Source organism: Copidosoma floridanum, unplaced genomic scaffold, assembly GCF_036245765.1.
Source record: "Copidosoma floridanum isolate Cflo_tuat_1 unplaced genomic scaffold, Cflo_Japanese_pri ptg000009l, whole genome shotgun sequence".
NCBI classification, from domain to species: Eukaryota; Metazoa; Arthropoda; class Insecta; order Hymenoptera; family Encyrtidae; genus Copidosoma; species Copidosoma floridanum.
Window position 1 is genome coordinate 943,586 of NW_028321886.1, and position 19,321 is coordinate 962,906.

At 36.7% G+C, this 19,321-nt stretch overlaps 1 protein-coding gene across 1 annotated transcript; it reads left to right on the forward strand.

Moving 5' to 3' along the window:
• Nucleotides 1–6,808: 6,808 nt before the first annotated feature.
• Cht7 (chitinase 7) lies at nt 6,809–16,118 on the forward strand. Its single transcript, XM_089589711.1, has 17 exons — nt 6,809–6,821; nt 6,887–6,947; nt 7,581–7,770; nt 8,528–8,765; nt 8,856–9,035; nt 9,652–9,775; nt 10,964–11,273; nt 11,801–11,951; nt 12,188–12,466; nt 12,911–13,128; nt 13,661–13,815; nt 14,104–14,244; nt 14,329–14,476; nt 15,058–15,243; nt 15,416–15,538; nt 15,613–15,817; nt 15,910–16,118. Exons 1-17 carry the CDS (start codon nt 6,809–6,811, stop codon nt 16,116–16,118), a joined length of 2,931 nt encoding a protein of 976 aa, XP_089445837.1.
• The last annotated feature ends 3,203 nt before the right edge of the window (nt 16,119–19,321 follow it).

Sequence of the window (19,321 nt, forward strand, 5' to 3'; positions counted from 1 at the left end):
CGTGACTTGCGCCCACACGCACCGCATGGTATACTTATAGGCAGAGCTGTACAGCAGTGCTAGAGAGACGTATGTGTCATTGTCAGGCAGAGTTTTCATGTAGATGTGGTACACATATTGTGTGATAGGTGTATGTAATACATACGTACATTATTCAGTGCACGTGAGAGGTATTTTCTTGATCGAAGAAATATCATATGAACGGATCCTTTGTGCTCACGCGCGTTTTCGATTCTCGTTGATTTATTTGATTTTGTCGACAAAAATATCAAGTATTCCGAAGGCTCTTAAATTTAAATTAATTATTTTTTTGTGCAGTTGTTTTTGTGGATGGTACTAAATATGAGGATACGTTTTTGTCTTTTTCCAAGATTCAAGTGTAAAAAAATAATACTCTGGATTGGAAGTGGAAATTTATTCGATGCATTTCAATAATTAGTCATAGTTGCAGAAAAACTAAGTGTCCAAGTCTAGGACTGGGATATTTTTCATGAATCGTGATGGTATTTGGAGTTCTAAAAAAAAAGTTACCGCTGTCCTGAGATGGTGTAGAAATTTAATTCAGAGCATGCGCAGTAATACTTATGAACATAAATAACTAGTCAAGGGGTGTGATTTCACGAGTACGAGAGGGTGTGATCATAAGGAAATTATACGGAAATAGTTTACAATACTCTGAAGTTTACCTGTAGGAATGATTTTTAAAAGTTTCATCAAAATACGCGGCCTAGAATCTACATCCTTTGCTAGTTTTTCGAGTTAATTTATCGAACCGTTGGGAAACTGGATGAAAAAGTTTTTAATCAACAACATAAAGTTTTGGCCATACAAACACAAACGGTTGAAACGTAAAAACTAACTCTAACGTGTGTAATTGGTTGAATTCAATCAAACCAGTCGCAGTTAATTCCTGTTTTACTTTTTTACGTCACCCTCGTCAACAGCATTTATTACGGAAGAGTTATATAATCCTGCAAAAAGAATTGCGACATTTCTAATAAATTATCGTACCAGTCGAGCCGTTTTTTTTTTTCCTTGCCCACTCGGGCTTGTGCTTCGTACGGGAAGCCGTAGAATCCTAACAGGATCTAGAAATCTCTCCGACAGCTATTATAGCAGTCACGAAAATCCGGTTGGTCAAAGTGGAGACTGGTATGTACGGCCGAGCCAAGGTTGCGCGTGGATATAATTTGCAATGTGCCTATTAATATTTCACACTAGACTTTTCGCCCCCCCCCCCTACAAGAGGATGGAGTAAATTATTCATCGTTCTCTATAAACAAATCTACTTATAGACGAATTGGATAATCGCTGGTTGTGCCAGATTTTTTTTAATTGTAATAGGTAAGATTGTCTTCATTATTTCACGACATGATCGAAAAAACTTGATTTACATGGCTTTAAATTTTAATGATGGCTATATCGATCATTTTTTTCAATTTTTATTATTATTATTTTTTTTTTATATTGGAGAATTAATTTTGAACTTGTAAAAATATACTGATGCTATCGCGTAAATTGAAAGTCTGGTTACCTATTCGATGAATAATATAAGGCGTAATTACCTACAAAATCTGTCATGTACATTTTTTGTACTAAATAAACTACTCCAATCAATACACACGTACTATCAACATTTTTGAACGGATAGTCTTGATAATATTACATAAATAATGTATCCGATACAAACATGGTCAGCAACAACAAATCATAAAAAAACTATTTGACGTTGAAAATTTTCACGCCCACTAATAACCAGCTGTTCAAATAAATCACTTGCTTAAATGCGTCTATACGTGGCTCGTAGTCTTACATAAGACCTCAACACTTGATTGGTGGAATTTAAATCTCTACAAAGAACTATCCATCGGATAAAAAAAGGTTTTTTTCATTACTACTTTGGTATCTGTTACCCTTGTAAGAGATCAAAGTAAGAAAATAAAAATGGGAACTACACAAACTTATTCGTTTTTTCTGCGTTGAAAATATATGTATAAAAAAAAAAGAAACAGAAAAAAATTAAAACCACAGAAAATAGTACAGGCAACTCTGGCTCTACGGAGCGACGACTACAACGACTACAAAATTTCGAGGACATGGCCTCAATGGCAAGGAAAAAGTTTTGGCTAGGCATTGCAGTGCACGCACAGAACTCGACTCGAAAGTTCTTTACCTTCGAGTGAGCATGGGAGCAAAATACTGTCGCCTTCGTGGTATCTTTTTGCAGGCCTTACATTATAATAGCTACCTTCCTTTTTAAACTCGTCACGTCTGTTTTTTCGTGCGTGAACCCAAAATTGTATTGTTACTTACGAATATGTACAATTACATGTGATTTTCAAGTGAACTGTTACTGTACGACAATTTGTACAATATTCAGAAGAAACTGAATTATAAATTTAAAATTTATTGTGGGTGTATAAAATAAAAGTCAAGATTTGTTGGATACTCGAGTTTTTTCTTTGATGCTGTAAAATTATCGATATCACAATCGACTCATCCATTCAAGACCTTACGAAATGATTAGTCAACTTGATTGATCCCGTAAAGATCATTACTACATTGAGCAATCATTGGAGACAAGCTTTTCTATAAAAAAAAATATTGGATAAATAATTCACCAACATCGCAGTGAAGCATATTTCGTTTCTTTTACACATAAAATGTCCACTAACAATGGATTTCCGTTGAAAAAAAAAAATTTTTTTTTTTTGCTGGGCGAGGGGTCAACGAACGTCTATATACGGTGTCACTTTCTCTCCTTATAATCGACCATAAAATAATTCGTACATGGCAGCTGCCACGGTGCAGTTTGTGTATAACTCTATACTATCCCCTAGACTGTGAAAAAATTCAATTGTCTACACCTGCTGGCTATCTATTTTTTGTATCGGCTTTGTGCAACTGTATTAGATGTGCACTTTTATATGCGATTCACAAATTTTAAAAACAAGTGGAACTATTAGTTACTTCCTTGCTAAACAAAAAATATATGCCCCACTATATAGACATGGTATTGAAAATCACTATTCATAGAAATTATAGTACAAGCTTTCAAGCTCTGATTTTGTAACAGTCGAACAAACATTGATTTAAGAGGCATAAATTTTGTTTGAAAGTAAGTTTACAATAAAATTATAAACAAAAAAACAGCATTAAAGGTATTAAAGACACAAAATGAGTTATGCTTAGAGTCAATAATTATGAAAAAATGTAATCTCCCCATAACTTCCAACTTGCTTTTACTGCCCAAATTCAATTGTAACTAAAGACAAAAGTGGTCTTCAATTTAAATAGTCCTGACGACCACTTTGTCTTGATTTACAATTTATATTATGGCTACGCATTTTCAATGGACATCAAAATTTCATAAAGATTTATATAAACGAAAAAAATAACTTGAAAAATAGAAAAAAAAAAAAAGAAGAAAAAAAAAATAGTACAAGGCCTTAGTCTTTCGGAAGTGAAGGGACTCGCGGACGCTTTACACTGCTGTGGGCAAGCTCGGGGTAACATTATTGCGAAACGGCAGTACTGCATCAGCAGCTACTTTTATAATTGCAAGATGGGGAAAAAAAACTGTAATAAAGAGTCCAAGGTACAGTCATACGTGCTAAATGGACGGTATTTAAAATAAACTAGTTCACTTGTATATACATACATATGAACTTTATGACAATGTCAACCCTATACAAACTTCCTCTGCTGACTCTTTTGTACATACACACGTTAAAATACATCAACTACTAATGGTTTTTTGTAATTGTAAGAAAAAAAAAAAAAAAAAAAAAAAAAAAAAAAAAAAAATTCAAGGCAACTTCTTGCTCGAGAGAGCTCTCTGCCACACCGTTTCCTTTTCAAGGACGCGTGCACACGACAACGCGCGCCGGGGACTTTATCCGATCCATTGCTCTCTTTCTCCTTCGCTTACTCGCGCGGGCGAGCCCTTTCATTGTTCGAAAATCGCACGCACACGCGATACAAATACGTATGCTCGTACGTATGCATGTACATATATTATGGCTGTAATAATGCGCAAATGCTGTTGTTTTATATTCATGGGCACGCGTCTCGAAGAGCTCAAGTAGGGTACACGTAGATATAAATATATGTACCATTACAAAGCCAAAGGAGCCGATGGCCTGGTGTACGTATATGTGTGTACCAATGTTCCTTTTTATGGCTATTGTTATTCCATTTCATGGGCGTCACTCGAAACTTTCTCATTGTTCGCATGTTGGTGGGTATATACATTATTAGGTTCGGCAGGCGGTGTCAACGAGACTCTGACTCACTTGTAGGAAGTGAAGGAAAGAAAGAGCTAGGGGTTGCTGTAATCCTTCACCTTTACCTTGATCTGCGTCGAGTTGTTGTTTCGGCGCGTATTGTTTCGATAATTCGAGATTCCGAACATCGATTGAAAAGTGATATCGCCTTTTAGTTGGTTTAAGAAAAAAATGTTACAACAAGGTAATAATGTAGGTTGTAGATGACGATTAGATAGATTAGAATATTTATTTTAAGTAATTTGTTATGCAACAAAATTGTTTCAAGTTACCAAAGTTTTTGCAACAAGAAGAACTAAATTTCAAATTAAAGTATAGGTCCATCATTGGTGAAGAAAAAAACTCTAATGAATAAAAAATTCTAATGAGTTTAAATTTGTAGATTATTAAGAATTTTCCTTTAATATTTTTAAAGGTTTGAATCTTTAAAAAAGTAATAACGAAGTAAAACTGTATTTTCTGTTTTTATACGTGTGTGCTTTTTAGTGTGTTGATGGGGTACAGAAAAAAGAACTGCTCTAATTTTTAGGATTGCTGTAATTTAATAGTAAAAAATGTAATCATTTTTCCTGTATCGTGTACCCATGTGATAAACTGTCTTTAATTTCATATTCCATTTGAAGTCAAATTCCATTGGAAAGTAAATTACCCTAAGATTTTTTTTCTGAAAATTTTGGTGATTTTATATCAAGTAGTGATTTTTTTTAACCATATCAATGATTTTTTATATCATAACTTGAGAAAAAAAATGTTTTCATCACATAAAGAACATAATAAAATAAATATTTAAGCAAAATGGCTCTTGAGAAATCTTATATGTTTTTCTAAAATATAAATATCGTTATCTTATCTACGTTGCATAACTATTAATAAAAGTATTTTGAGAATCTACTTTTTTTTTACCCTAATTTTTCAAAAACGCAAGCATTAATTTTTTTTAAGGCTTGTCTCCACATAAAACGTGGGCGGACTTTGTCTCAGAACTTGGCCCGTTTCCATGTGACAACACTCAAGGCCTCAAACGATCTTTTAAGAAATGTATTCTCGATGGTTGTTTACAAAAACCAAATTACTCGTAGGAACGACCAAAACAATTTCAAGGCTCGGTACGAAGAAAAAAACACCAGCCCACAGTACAAAGATTTCGGAGACCATTAACAAAATCACGAAGCAAAAGCGAAAGGATGAGAGAAAGAGGCTCTCCCCCCCGCCGACACGTACAAGGAAGTAGAATCCGCAGCAACAACGCCGCGTAAATCAGATCCGGAGCGAAAAGCGTGATTCACAATAGCGGCGGCGCGCGTGCCTCACGCCTCCACTACTCGTACTCTTTCTCTCTCCCTCTCTCGTCCGAGTGATGTGATTTATGCACGCGCAAAGCCGCCGAAAAAGCTTTCGGCGCGCCGGGGATATGATTTATGTCCCATTGGCTCATTGTTTCACCGCATCGCTTATATTAAAGGTGCTTTTGGTGACATGCCTTTTCTTTCGATTAGTGCTCCTTTCTTTTCTTTTTTTATTTTAATCTCAATGATGACTAGACGGTGTTGTGTATGTCCGTTTTAGCAAAGATGGGTTGTCTCCCGGGCGGGCAACGTGTTCCTCGCCGAGGCTTCAAAAGTAAACGCGTGATCTAATTGAAAGTGAATGTGAAAGGGATCGGCACGAGCTCGTATACTTACGTACGGTGTGCGAGCTCGTTTCTCCGGCGTAAAATTAGCTCGCTCTTTTTCATTTTGCGCGGCAAAGCTGTGATGTGCGAGCGTATAAGCATATGTATACCATATACCGTATACCATGAGTCGATTGAGTGCTAATTTTGCTATTAAGTCGAGTTTTTTTTTCTCACTCCTGTATTGTTGTTTTCTTTACTTCTCATTGCTAACCTTTTTTTTTATGTTATATAAATGTTAAAATAATCGTGTCTTTGGACAAAGAGGGTAAATTATTCGTTTCATCACTAGTGAGGTGTGTCTTGCCTTGTCCGAGAAAATCTGTAAATTAAAAAATACACTCAGCTATTACAATGTACTTATCATAAGGGAGATGGAAAAAAGTAATATCTGAGCGTGGTCGGAACTGTCAATTCATTTACAGCTGCTGATTGAACTTCAAACCCGAGCCAAAGCGCGTGCACCCAAAGACAATAGAAAAAGTTGTTCCCACGCGGAGACCCCGGGGCAGCTGTCATTGTTGAACTCTGCGCGGATGAGAGAAACATATTTTCCAAGCGCGACATTCGGTATACTTACCACAAGCGTATTAACGAGCAGATAAAACTCACCACGATTTTTTGCGAAGAACAAAAAAAAGGAGTCTCTCTCTCCCAGCTTCGATCGTTCGTCTCGCTTGAGTGCTGAAATTAAAATTCCTTTCCCAACGCGTGCGAGCTGCTATTGTTTCTGCTCTTGTGTTTACGATCGTATATTATGGAATATGGCATACGTCTATGCATATTATACTTACGTGACTTTCACCGTTTTGCGACTCTTGGCAGGTGATGATCTTAAACCCACCGAAAGATGAGACACGAGTGTATGATATTAAAAAAATTACGATGGTCCAATGATGAAATGTGTTTTCTTTGGTGTGTGTTGCAGGCAACGACGCTGCTGCTGCTGACGCTCTGTCTGGTCGCGCTGCTCTCTGGACAGGCGGAAGGTGAGTCCTCTACTTGGTCCACAACTTTACTGCATGGTTATGCCACCCTCTCTTTCCTTCGATTTTTTTTTTTTTTTTTTTTTTTTTTTTTTTTTCATTTTCCCAACGACCGTGCAATCCGAGGGCAATAACTCGAGCGTGACGCCGGCAGGATTTTTACTTTTCCACGAGAAAGAGGCGGACAGCGCGTTACGAACGCTGCGCTTGGGGTATTTTTTGTTTCTACCTCTGTCGGTGTCGCGTCGGGCTCTTGTGGTTTTGTATTTTTTTTTCCCTCTACTCGAAACGGGAGTCGTTTTCCTCCACGTGCTTTTTACTCCCCGAGAAAAGTTTTATATAACTGCGAGATTGTGTAGCTCGAGGCGCCACCGTTCGGCTTGAATCATACATAGCAATTATATCGTTACGTCGGCCGTACACATATCGGGAAAGTTTTGTAACCCAACGCGATTTTCATTCTTATCCAACGCACGCCTTTCGGTGGAATCTTCCGTTAGGCTCGTTGGATGATTATTTTTTATTTTTTTTTTTAATTTAAAAAACTTTTTTGCCTCGTTTGTACATCGTGGTAGACTTTGGTTATTTTGCAAAATAACGTGAAATCGTTTACTTTCTCGTAAACATTGTTTCAAGTACGTTTTTTTTTCATCGAATAGGTGCGAGGAAACGATTTCGCAGGCCAACGTCAGCGAGGCCTTCGATTTCCAACGATCAGGAGGTGTCCGCCAGCGTGAACAGATTCAAGGTGACGCGCAACCGAATCAACAACAAGGGCACGAAAAATGAGCTCCAGCCGGGAAAAGCATCATCCGAGGACTACAAGGTATGGGTGAAAATTTTCCACATCTCTTCTTCCCCTTGAAATATCTCACAGAGTCAACGTCTCGTTAATAAATGCGCTCGACTATCCTCGCTCGCGGCGCGAGCTTTCACTCGGCGATTTTTCATCATTCGTCACGCAATGCCTAAATACGGCCCTTTCCGCCAGCTCATCGCACCGTGTCTTAAAATTTTACGAGCTCGCATGTGCGCAAGAGTAAAAAATTATAATAAAAAATCTCGGAGCACAGATCTTGGTGATTCGTCATGCGTGAGATTACCGGCTTTCCGCTCGCGTTGCCACTGTTCAATTCTACTCGCGCGGCTGTTGGATTTTTTTTTGGTAAATTCCCTTTTTAGAAGAGCAGGTCCATCATCGTCTCTTTTCGATTGCCAAAGTGTACAAGTAAATTTCAAACCTATCGTCGAGCTAATTTTGTATTAACACCACATTCATAAGGACTACAATTAAGTGACACGTGTGCCTCTGCAAAAAGACCGGCAGCTCGTAAGTGCTTTCACTGCGCAGAAATGAAACGATTATCCTCGTACGCATCCCGAGTCCATACCGATCATGAGCTCGTAAATAAACGAACATGCACGTGCTGCAGCTCTAATAAACGCCGCTGCTCAACAGGATGGAGCTCCAAGACCCGTCCACGCGCTTTGTTACCGATCGCTTCGACTTCCGCCTTTCTTATCTCGATGAAATCTCAATGAAAACTTTTTTTTATTTTGTTCCTTCTGTTCCCCCAAAAAAGGTCGTGTGTTACTACACGAACTGGTCGCAGTATCGGACGAAACTCGGTAAGTTCATGCCGGAAGACATACAGCCGGATCTTTGCACCCACGTCATATTCGCCTTCGGCTGGCTCAAGAAGAACAAGCTGACGAGCTTCGAGTCGAACGACGAGACCAAGGACGGCAAGCTTGGGCTCTACGAGAGAATAATGTCCCTCAAGAAGGCCAATCCTACGCTCAAGGTCCTACTAGCGATCGGTAAGTCCTGCATCCGAAATATTGAGAAAAAAAAACCATTGTAGTCGATCGAGATTTACTTGGACTGTGCTGTTGGTTTATGAATTTCAGGCGGTTGGTCCTTTGGCACGCAGAAATTTAAAGACATGGCATCGACTAGGTACGCCAGGCAGACTTTCATCTACAGTGCCATACCGTACCTTCGTGACAGAGACTTTGACGGCCTTGACATCGATTGGGAGTATCCCAAGGGCGGAGATGACAAAAAGCACTTTGTGCTTCTTCTCAAAGGTATGGGTGATTCTCTTCATAAATTTTCTAGAAATAACTCATCCAAAAGCTCCACGAATATCCTCTTTAAAAAATTGGAAATTTTTATTTTATCAAAATATGAATAGTACTTGAAAGAGTCGTTACTATTTTTAGGCATGAATCAATTGAATTGGTTGTAAAAAAATTTCTCGACTCGGAACTTTTTCTTCCCACCTCTCTTTCACCGGATGTACAAATATCTCCCAATGATAATCCGACCGTAATTGAGTTGCACGTTCGTTGCAGATCCATCGACCGCATGATGTATTCTAATAACTTTCATCCATAAATGGTCATTTAAAGCAGTTGTTAACTTCTATAAAATAAAGACAAAGTAAAAACGAAGGCGCACTTTTACTCAGAAAAATTACTGTTTGAAACAGAGCAATCGAATAAATTGATTTTAATCTTATGATGCTTCTGAGCAACAAATACTATTGCACTAAATATGACAAAAAGGTAAAAAGTAGTTGTCAAAGAAATGGTTTTAAAAACTTCCATGTACTTATACGTGCAATTAATTTTCCTGCAAAAAATATCAATGTAATAATTTCAAAAAAGTAAAAACACAAGAAATCATGTGACTGTTCGACAGAGCTTCGCGAGGCGTTCGAAGCTGAGGCTCAGGAGCGCAAAAAGCCGCGACTCTTGCTCACGGCGGCTGTGCCCGTGGGTCCGGACAACGTAAAAGCCGGCTACGACGTTCCAGCCGTCGCCAGGTAATAAATTTATTTTTCCAACTCACCATACTTGGATATATTAGTACCAAATACGAATCCGCCAATGAATGTATTCACCGATCAGTTTAACTGTGAATTCTTGATAAAACGCGTACGGTCGGAGAAAAACAAATTTGAATTATTACCCTTCAATTAACCGTACTGATGGTGATTTACGAGGATGCTGTACACACGGCAGTCTTCAATTGACGCTTCGTATACCGATGTTTTATTATTGAACGAGAGATTTTCTTTGAGATCTGGGGAAAAAGATGCGAGCGGGAGAGAGTCGCTCGTAGGTAACATACACGGGAATCCATGTCGAAATAATTAACCTGCTGGCAGATTTTCTCATGCACTTCTCTCCTTTTAATCGTGTCAATTGAGATGGCTAATCTTACTTCGAGTCGTGGTCGAAGTTATTCTTCGAATTTTACGGTGGCAAGTGTGTAATTAAGTGTATTTTTTTTTTTTTTTTTTTTTCTGTATGTAGCAACTGACTGCATTCATAAAATAGCATGATAAACGGTGGTTATTAATTAGCATAGTACTGCTTGGGAGAAATAAGTTATTGCAAGTGGCTTTTTTACTTGTTTTTACTTTGAACTCATGAGATTTTTTTCTTCATACCATTAAACTTGTAACAGTTACAAGTTCTGTATTTTTTTCGAGCATTATCCCGGTGATTCCACTGAAAAATATTTTTTTGTCATTGTAAAGAAAAATTTTTTTTTTCTTTAATTCTGTGTTCTCGATCTACGTAACAATTTGGGGGTCTTACATACATTAAACACTTCGAACACTAGATTAATGGACTTACGTTAATCACAAATAAACATATAATATAATTACTAAATTTTAATAAAAAATCGTAGATTAGGTTTGCAATAAATTAAAATGAAAAAAAAAAATTTCTTTTACAAAAATAAATTGAAACATTTTTTTTTACACTAAAAAATAAAAAAAAAAAGTAAAAAATACAAACGATCTTTTGCTTGATATATAGCTAAAAGCAAAAATATAATTTTTAAGCCTCGACGTACGTATTCAAACGCCCAAACAAAAGTCTTCAGTTCGCCGCATCGTAAAGAAAGTTTTTAAAACGTTTTCAAAAAAGAAATTAATTTTCCACCCCAAAAATAAAGAAAAAAAAAAAAAATACATCAACCATGACGCCCGTGGTTACAGCTATCTGGACTTCATAAACCTGATGGCTTATGACTTCCACGGCAAGTGGGAGCGCGAAACGGGCCACAATGCGCCCTTGTTCGCCTCATCCTTGGATTCGGAGTGGCAGAAGCAACTGAGCGTAGACAACGCGGCCTCGCTGTGGGTGAGTCTCGGCACGCCCAAAGAGAAGCTGATCATCGGCATGCCGACGTACGGACGCTCCTTCACCCTCAGCAATCCGGCTAATTTCAAGATTCACTCGCCTGCTAGCGGGGGTGGCAAAGCTGGAGAGTACACCAAAGAATCGGGATTTTTGGCTTACTACGAGGTAAGCGTATGATTTTTTTTTTTTTTTTTTTTTTTTCGCATACTTGTGCATTACTCTGGTGATGTGAAGAGCTACCGAGCAGAGAGATACGTGATTAAGTTTTTGTTGATTTAACTGATGGATAATAATCATCTTGTCTACTTTCGTGATTATTTATTTACTCACCACTTTTCATTCAACTAAGGACGATCATCAATTTTTTATTGATTATTTCTCTGCTCATTTTTCGATAAAGCTGCAACTTTTAATTTTAATAAAGTATTTCTTGGAAGTGGAGTCAATTCGGAAATAATTACTGTGGGCTTTATAAAATTTTTCACTAACATTGCTGTTGAACATAAAATTCAGTTAGTGATTACCAAAAACTAAATTAAAAAGTTAAATCGCTGTACATATTCTTTGAGCTCATAAAAATTTCATAAAAGTATAACTACTGAGATACCAGTGAACCGAGAGAGGTTTGCCTTACAAAAAACAAGAATGAAGGTTTATAAAAGTACAATTTTTGGTTCACGTTTTTAATTAAGATCTGCGAGATGCTGCTAAACGGTGCCGTCTACATCTGGGACGATGAGATGAAAGTCCCGTACCTCGTGGATAACGACCAGTGGGTTGGGTTCGACGACGAGAAATCCATCAGAATTAAGATGCGATGGCTCAAGGATAAAGGATACGGAGGTAACGCTACACATAAATACATAGTCTACAGATATACAGATTCGCGAAATTCCACCGGTGTACATCTGTTATGATGTACATGTACTGCATCACGTTCTTTTCCTCTTCCTCCTTTGGTTTTTTTTTTTTTTTTTTTTTTTTTTTAGTCTCGTGCTCTTCTTATTTTTCCTGTAGATATATACTTCAGAAACGATACTTCAGCTTGTCTATTCAACTATTTTCGTCCAATTTATCAGGTGCTATGGTATGGACGGTCGACATGGACGACTTCAACGGCACATCGTGTGGAAGCGGTGTCAGATATCCGCTGATCGGTGCAATGCGCGAGGAGCTTCGAGGCGTATCTCGTGGTAGCAACAGCAAGGATGTTGACTGGAGTTCCGTCGCCACGACGATATCCGAAGTGGTGGTCAAAAAGCCCGAACCTTACAAGATACCCGTATCCGAGGTTCTCAGCAAAGCCAAAAAGGTTCCCAAGACCGCCAACCAACTGGTTATTAACTTGCCAACCAGAGGTAAGGAATTTTATTTTTAATTGAAACTCTACCATATCTGGTGAAGAAAATTGCCACTTAGTTAAAACAACTGCAATTTGCCCCCAATGTAGCCTTTTTTCGTCATTGGAAGTTTTTTTTTTTCTTTGATGCTAATATGACTACCATTTCGTTCGAATTTGAGATATCCCATTTTGTCGAAAGATCAAAGTAGATGGTTTTGCTATAGAATTCAAGATTATTTCTCGGTTTTTCAACAAGTCTTATTGATATTTGTTTTTTTTTTTTTTTTTTTTACAATTATAAGACAACTGTTTTCTCTTGAAGACTAAACTACTTACTAAGCCAAATATGAGATAGATGATATTTACTCCAAAAATCTGAGATACTTGCGGTTTTAGCTCTGAGGCAAAGCTAGTTATCTGTCAGATCACCAACACGAGCTGTTTTCTCTTGTTCCCACAGAAAGAGAAGCTCAGACGATCTGCTACTTGACAAACTGGTCGCACCGACGTCCCGGCACCGGTAAATTCAATCCCGAGGACATAGACCCGAGCCTCTGCACCCACGTCATCTACGCCTTCGCCACACTGAAGGACCATCTGTTATACGAGAGCAGCGACAAGGACATCGAGATGTACGAGCGGCTGACAAGTCTCCGCGAAAAGAATCCTGACATAAAGGTACGCAGAGTCATGGACCCTTTGTAAGTATATCCGGCCATTTCCTTAACTTGCTTCGACTGAAAAGGAAATCCGCCGACTCCGTTGTGCAGTGCCACGCAAAGCCGGTGTTTACTATCATTTGGCACTGTATACGGCACGCGAGAGCGGGAGAAAGTTTGATAATTGCAGTTGACGAATAATCCGCGGTGGGTACAGAAGTAATGATAAGCTGAAGGTCTTTTCTCTCTTTTCCCTTTGTTGGGTGCGTGCATAAAAAGTGTGTCGTGCGGCAATTTTCTCGTACAGTGCTGCATCTACTTGTTGTACCAAATTTACCAATTGTTACCAAACCCAAGCTAGTTGTACAATTTCTCGTATGAATAATGCAAATTTTCAACATTACAATGATGATACAACAACACGACGTAGTGAATTATTAACAATTTCTTGTATTGTATCCAAAGCTATCAAATGAAAAAACAAAACCAAAAAAATTCAATTAAATGTGCGCCTTTTTCGACAAAATAATCAATTAGTTGGACTGTTTCAGATTCTCTTGGCCATCGGTGGATGGGCCTTCGGCTCGACGCCGTTCAAAGAGCTAACGAGCAATACCTTCCGCATGAACCAGTTTGTTTACGAGGCCATCGATTTCCTGCGCGAGCACAAATTTGACGGTCTCGACGTTGACTGGGAGTACCCACGGTAATTACTGCTTCCCTTCACTGTGCATATGCACCAGCTGTATAGCTTTGTACCTCTTCCTCTCTGTTTTCGTCCTGTTGTGCACGGCTCTGAATTTCCCTCGTTTCACGAGTGAACAGCTTGACTTTTTTGGCCCAATCGATTTAACATCGAATCGTGTCTTGATGGTAGAAAAAAAAAAATAATTTAGTAGCAATACTTTAAAATGGTTTGTTGGAATAATAAACCACGAGGTTTATTTAAACGAGAGAGAGAGAGAGAAGCTGAAATTGTATCCTTTCATCACAGAGGAGCCGACGACCGCACTGCTTACGTCAATCTCCTGAAAGAGCTCAGAGTCGCCTTCGAGGGAGAAGCGAAGAGTGCCGGTCTGCCCAAGCTCATCCTCTCGGCAGCCGTACCCGCGAGCTTCGAAGCGATCGCCGCTGGGTGAGTGGATTTTTTATCGCTCGAAAATTATGGGATTTATACCGAGGATCACATTTTTCATGACAATCGTGGGTTTTTTCGTAGTTACGACGTACCCGAGATTTCGAAATACCTCGACTTCATCAACGTGATGACATACGATTTCCACGGCCAGTGGGAAAGGCAAGTCGGGCACAACAGTCCCCTGTTCTCGCTGGAAAGTGCTACCAGCTATCAGAAGAAGCTCACTGTGGTAAGTTTTTTTTTTTTTTTTTTTCATTTTCATTTGTTTATATATCAGATTGAAAGTAAACTTCTGTTTGGAAGTAAACTGCGATAGTGCATAAATCGATTCGTCGCAAGATTTTGTTGAGCAGCCAAGACTGCAAGCGAAATAAGGTCTTTGCTTTCACGCGACCGCAGCTTTCTGTAAAAAGCGGCTTCGCTTGGCTTGTGGTTTGAGCGGAGCTCTCGTTTGAATTAACTTTCTTTAAAAGCTATTTATTCCGTGATATTCAACACGGCAGCGCCAGATTGGTTTATACCCGTCAATAAGTGGGTCTTGTGCAGGAAAATAAAACGATAAAGTATTAAGATTTTTAAGACCAATACGATTTGATGGTGCATCAGAAAATATTTTCACCCCCAGTATTGCTTCGTTGTTTGAATCAATTATTACTTCAAGGATGAAATAATAGTCAAATAAGTATAAAACTAACTTAATCCTACAAAACGAGGGGTATAATAAGTATACTTAAAATATGTTATTTTTAAAAAATGGCAATCCATAATTATAAAAAATTATAATTTTTTTCCAAATGAATTAATTTTTAGGACTACAGTGCACGCGAGTGGGTGAAACAGGGAGCGCCCAAAGAGAAGCTGATGATCGGAATGCCGACGTACGGCAGGTCCTTCACCCTCGTCGATAAGTCCAAGTTCGACATCGGGGCGCCGGCATCCGGAGGCGGCCTGGCCGGAAATTTCACGAACGAGGCGGGCTTCCTCTCCTACTACGAGGTAATTAACTGACCTTTGCGGAATCTGATTGAGGAGGAGGACGGGAAACTTTCGATTGATGGCAAATCGAGTTGTCATTCGTAATGGGAAACTGATACTTTTTCAGCACAATGTTTTTTTTTTTTTTTTTTTACGCTTTCATTAAAAATGCAAATTTTAATACTTTTTGCAGGTGTGCAGCTTCCTGTCCGAAGACAACACAACGTTAGTTTGGGACAGTGAACAGCAGGTTCCGTTTGCCTACAGAGACGACCAGTGGGTTGGTTTTGACGACGAGAGGAGCCTCATCAACAAGGTAAGAAATACTGAAAATAGGGACTTATGTCCTTAAACTCAGCAAAAAATCTCAACATCGTTTCACGTCGACAGATGAATTGGCTAAAGGAGGAAGGCTTCGGAGGTGTAATGATCTGGTCGGTTGACATGGACGACTTCCGTGGATCTTGCGGCAACAATAAGTATCCTCTGATCAAGGCCATGAAAAAGGAGCTGCTCGATTACTCCGTGAAACTCGAGTACGAAGGACCGTACGAGATCAATAACTTGCGAGGCGGAAAATACACCACCAAAGATCGTTAGTTTCTATTAGTAAACATGAATTCTTTTTTTTTTTTTTTTTATTCGAGATTGGGAGTGAAGAAATAAAAAAAATGTTGTGCCCCACAGCCAACGAAGTTACCTGCGATGAGGAAGACAATCACATCTCCTATCACGCGGACAAGAACGACTGCACGATGTACTACATGTGCGAGGGCGAGCGGAAACATCACATGCCCTGTCCCGTGAACCTTGTCTTCAACCCCAACGAGAACGTCTGCGATTGGCCCGAGAACGTTGAGGGCTGTCTGCAACATACGCAATCGCCACCAGTCTGAGAGTAACTTTGAAACTTTATGGAAATTTTTAATAATGTAAAAATTGTTTAAAATAAGTGCTGTCATGATATTTGTTATTCAATTCGAAATTAGCATCACTAGCGAAATTCTCCGCCGAAAAAATTTGTGAAACATGACTATGTTAAGGCAACGTTGCTATTATTTTATTATTTTTTTTTTTTTTTCATATGAAATTCGCGAGGATTTTTTCGACGGAGGATGGTACGAGGGAATCGTAAAAATTGACAGGTGATGACAGCGAGAAACCGATACTCGTTTTTATATTAATTTTTTATTGTTTGTTTATTTTTTTTTTTTTCTTGCGGATACGATGTAACGTATAATTATCTTGCAAAATATTCGATCGTTCAAGACTTCGGGTTTCATAGAAATGGCACAGTTTTGCATGTTTGTTGAATAAAATACACATTTTGAATTTAGACAAATATTGTAAAACCAGAGAATAGAAGGAAAAAAGGGAAAACACATTAAGAAATTTCGGATGGTACGTTTTATGATTAAAGGCTTCGATGAAATCAAATGTAAAAACAAGGACTTATGGATGGTGGTTAATTAACATTTAATCAAAATTCAGTTTGGCTCACAATATCGTGTGATCCTAATAAAATTATTATTGGAGAGAAATTTTAAATAATTGTGAGTTTTTCGAAGTCTTGATTCACGTAAAACTATTCACGATACTCGTAAAAATTAAGAAAAACTTGTATCAATTAAGACAACTTTTTGTTTGATCACTTTAAGCCACGTTGAATAGAATATTCTAGAAATTGAGTTTAATTAGAACTTATATTAATTTTAGTACAGGAATCAAGTAAGATCTTAGTCTTTAAAATTTAAAAGCATCCACTAAAGTTCTGTAGTGATATTTTGGTTTATCAAACATAATTTATAATGGTGGCTGCCTTGTTCAACTTTTTGCAAATCAAATTATTTTTTTAAAAGACCAAATATTTGAAATATGATTTCTTAACTAATTTTAATTAAAAGATTTATTTCATTTCTTCACAAAACCTGCAGACTTTGCGAGACAAATCTAAAAATTTAGAAATAAACTTTTTTACCATCGTGAATTTTTTTTATTAAAAAGTTATTGACTCTACAAGAAAATTTTGTAAAATTAGTACGAGTAAAATAAGCGAAAAAAGTCACTAAAACCTTGCCAGTGAATTTTTATAAATCACAAACAATTTAATTTGCCCTGAGTAAATGTTAATACTTCAAAATTTGCAAAATAATTTATTTGAAGATTGAGATTGTTTGAATGAAATGAAAAAATTTAAATAACTATTTTTTTTCTGGGTCCACAATAATTTTTTCGATTTTTAGCTAACGTAACATAATTGATTTCTCGATATTTTCAATTAAACTTATAATTTTTAAGTAAAAAATAGATAAAAATAGGAAAAATTAGCTATTCCATATTTTTTTTATTTTTTAACCAAAAAAGTAATTGTTTGACAAAATTATAAATGCGCCTTGCTATAAATGAAGCGAAAAATTATTTTGAAATACATTACAAATAAGTGTATCTCCAAACTTGTGAAATTTCTTGATGCCAAAAGTTGTGGTTTATGCACATTTAATTACAAAATAAAATTAAAACGTTACTTAGCTGACCAAAACATAAAATAAACTCTAGTGGATTAATTAAAACGAAAAAAGCTACGTGATCTTACCTGGCTTCTTATGTACTTAAAAAAAAGAACTTAATATTTGTTACAGTTCAAAGATTATTGCCTAAATGTTTTTTAAAAGCAATAAAAATGGTTGTTTTCTAGATATTGTGATCACTTTTCTAAGAGGAGTTAAAAAAGTTTTTTTCGAAATTATTGTAATTTTTATTTGTCATTTTATAATAATGGCGTATTTTTAGTACATTTTAAGGTTATAAATATTGTAATATTGTAACGTTCTCTAAACGAACAAGAAGACGGTTATAAAAGTATATGTTGACACCGAATATTTTTATATTTTCATAAGAATGCATCATACTTACTTATCCGATTTACGGATTTTTAAGAAGTTTAATACGAGACAAGTATTTCTTACTACATAATTATCATTATCAATATTATTCCCGCGCGTAGACGTAAGATTACTAAGATACGATCGATGAAATTGGCGAAATTATTGGCAGATACTCATATTATTGCCGATAGTATTTAAAACAAACACGTGTTACCTGTATGATGGTCAATTAGCACTGTAAAATATGGTAGAGACATAATGAGAATGTACGAAAAATTCATAATTTTAAAAAATTATCGAAATAACGACATTTTTATTATTTGTAGATAAACAAATATTTGTATTAAAAAATAAAAGTAAAATGTTTTCGAATCATCAGTATTTAACATGTATATATATATATATTTTTTTTATTCACTATTTAATGATGTAAAACATTGAAACAGAAATACCACACCTTTATTTTTCTTTGAAAATCCGATTCATAATGTGAGAGCGTTTACACAAATCTTTAAATCCCTTGACAAGATAAGTGCTTCATAAAAACCCATAAGAAGGAAAATTGTTACATCACTTGATTACAAATTTAATTCCTCCCTCTCTTTCACAATCTTAAACGAGCCCACTAGTTTAAAAAAAATTGTAACTTGTTGGTGACTATTGTGAGCATATTGTTGAATACATTTTTATTTTGTAGTACCATACAGTATATATGTAAAATTAATTCTTGTACTATATAGTTTGAAAGTATTCAAGGTATATACGTTGCAATGTATTTATTTTTAATTATTTTTTTAGAGCATACTCGTATTTAACATCGAATTACACAGTAATTACACCGAGTACATCAAATTTGTTGTCTTTTTAAAATATTCATTACAATAATAATGTTAAATAGCAAAAAAAAATTTTTTTTTTTGAGGAATTCATAAATATATTAACAAAAAAGTTCCTTACAATAGTAAAATAATCTTTGTTCTAAGAATTAAGACTCAAAGTCAATAGATTGGCCGGATACTTACAGTTTTCTTGTACTGATTACATTTTTTAACCACTGTACAGATTTTTTAGGGGTTCGAGTACGATTAGCATCATTAAAATCAACGTGCATTAATCCAAACTGAGCTCTGCAACATTAAAATTATTGTTAAATGGATGACCAAAAAAAGAATCCTATATTTTATGGAAACTTACGTGAATCCTGCTTCCCATTC